Source organism: Dioscorea cayenensis, chromosome 14 (assembly GCF_009730915.1).
Source record: "Dioscorea cayenensis subsp. rotundata cultivar TDr96_F1 chromosome 14, TDr96_F1_v2_PseudoChromosome.rev07_lg8_w22 25.fasta, whole genome shotgun sequence".
NCBI lineage: Eukaryota > Viridiplantae > Streptophyta > Magnoliopsida > Dioscoreales > Dioscoreaceae > Dioscorea > Dioscorea cayenensis.
Window position 1 is genome coordinate 1375294 of NC_052484.1, and position 1263 is coordinate 1376556.

Genomic DNA, 1263 nt, shown 5'->3' on the forward strand with positions numbered 1-1263 from the left:
TTCATGCCTCGAACTTAATACAAGTTTCTTGGTCATCAAATCACAACCATCCATCAGAAACACAATCCAGGTCTTCTCAGCTGCCTCGAACTTAAACTTTTATCTTTGATGGATTATGGGGTTGTTCTTCCTGCCTCAAACTATGTGTTCTCTTGATCTTCCAATCCTGGCCACTCATCACCTTCCCTCCGATTCTTCAACCAACTTAACAGACTTTTAAACACAGGAAATGACACAGCTACCCTTTACTTCTAAACTATTTATATTTGCTCTCTGATTACCATATCTAGAATTGTCACCAGCTTTCCCTCTACCTCTAAACCCTCCAAATCTACCTCTTCCTCTCCAATTAGTTCCATCACTTCTTGAACCTCCCTGCATTACAAAAGCTTCATGTTTCTCTGGCCTTTCAGTAAATTGATTGAATCTGGCCTCATGAGCTTGAAGAGAGCCACTCAATTCATCAAGAGACACCTTTGACATATCCCTTGCTTCTTCAATTGAAGTCACTGCATGAACAAACCTTGATGATAAACTCCATATCACCTTCAAAACCACTTCAGAATCTTTCAACTCACTTCCCATGCCTCTAATTAGGTTTACCACAGCCAATACTCTTGTAATATAATGCTGAATTGTTTCATCTTCTTTCATCTGCAAAAGATCAAACCTTTGCCTCAAGGTTTGCTGCCTAACTGACACCATCCTTGAAGTCCCTTGATTCTCATGTTTGATATGATCCTAGGCCTGATTTGTAGAATCAAACCTTTCAATTCTGTGCAAAATTGTCTCATCTACTGCTTGTTGTAATAAGAAAAGAGCCTTGACATTATCTTCAACTTCTTTGTCTATTGGTTCTTTTGCACTAATGCCTTCCTCAATCACCTTCCACAGCCTTTGGGATCTAAAGAAGGTCTTCATTCTGTAACTCCAATGCTCATACCCATCTCCTCTAAAAATAGGCAACAATGTGTGAGATATATCAGGTGTTGGTGTAGAAGATGAACATGAAGCCATTGATTGAGTAGTCTTCACTTCCTCCTTGCTCATCAATCCTCCTCAAATCACCTCACATTGTCACGCCCCAAACCTAACCGGGTACGTGGCAATTGCCACGATGACAAGAAGTGGGTCCCACAACGACCCCACATTCGGGTCGCCGTAAGGCTCAATATAAACCTGTTATCACAATTATATAGCTAGAAGACGACATAGTAAAATATCACAATAGGGTTCCCTGATACTAGGGACCCTAAACACAAA

The 1263-nt window shown here is 40.6% G+C and overlaps 1 protein-coding gene across 1 annotated transcript; it reads right to left on the reverse strand.

Moving 5' to 3' along the window:
• Nucleotides 1–216: 216 nt before the first annotated feature.
• Nucleotides 217–705, reverse strand: LOC120275564. The gene has a single exon (XM_039282182.1). The coding sequence runs from the start codon at nt 703–705 to the stop codon at nt 217–219; it is 489 nt and encodes a 162-aa protein (XP_039138116.1).
• Nucleotides 706–1263: the final 558 nt, after the last annotated feature.

Excerpts from the sequence above, each read along its gene's own strand:
- LOC120275564 (XM_039282182.1), bottom strand. The coding sequence starts at position 705 with ATGGTGTCAGTTAGGCAGCAAACCTTGAGGCAAAGGTTTGATCTTTTG.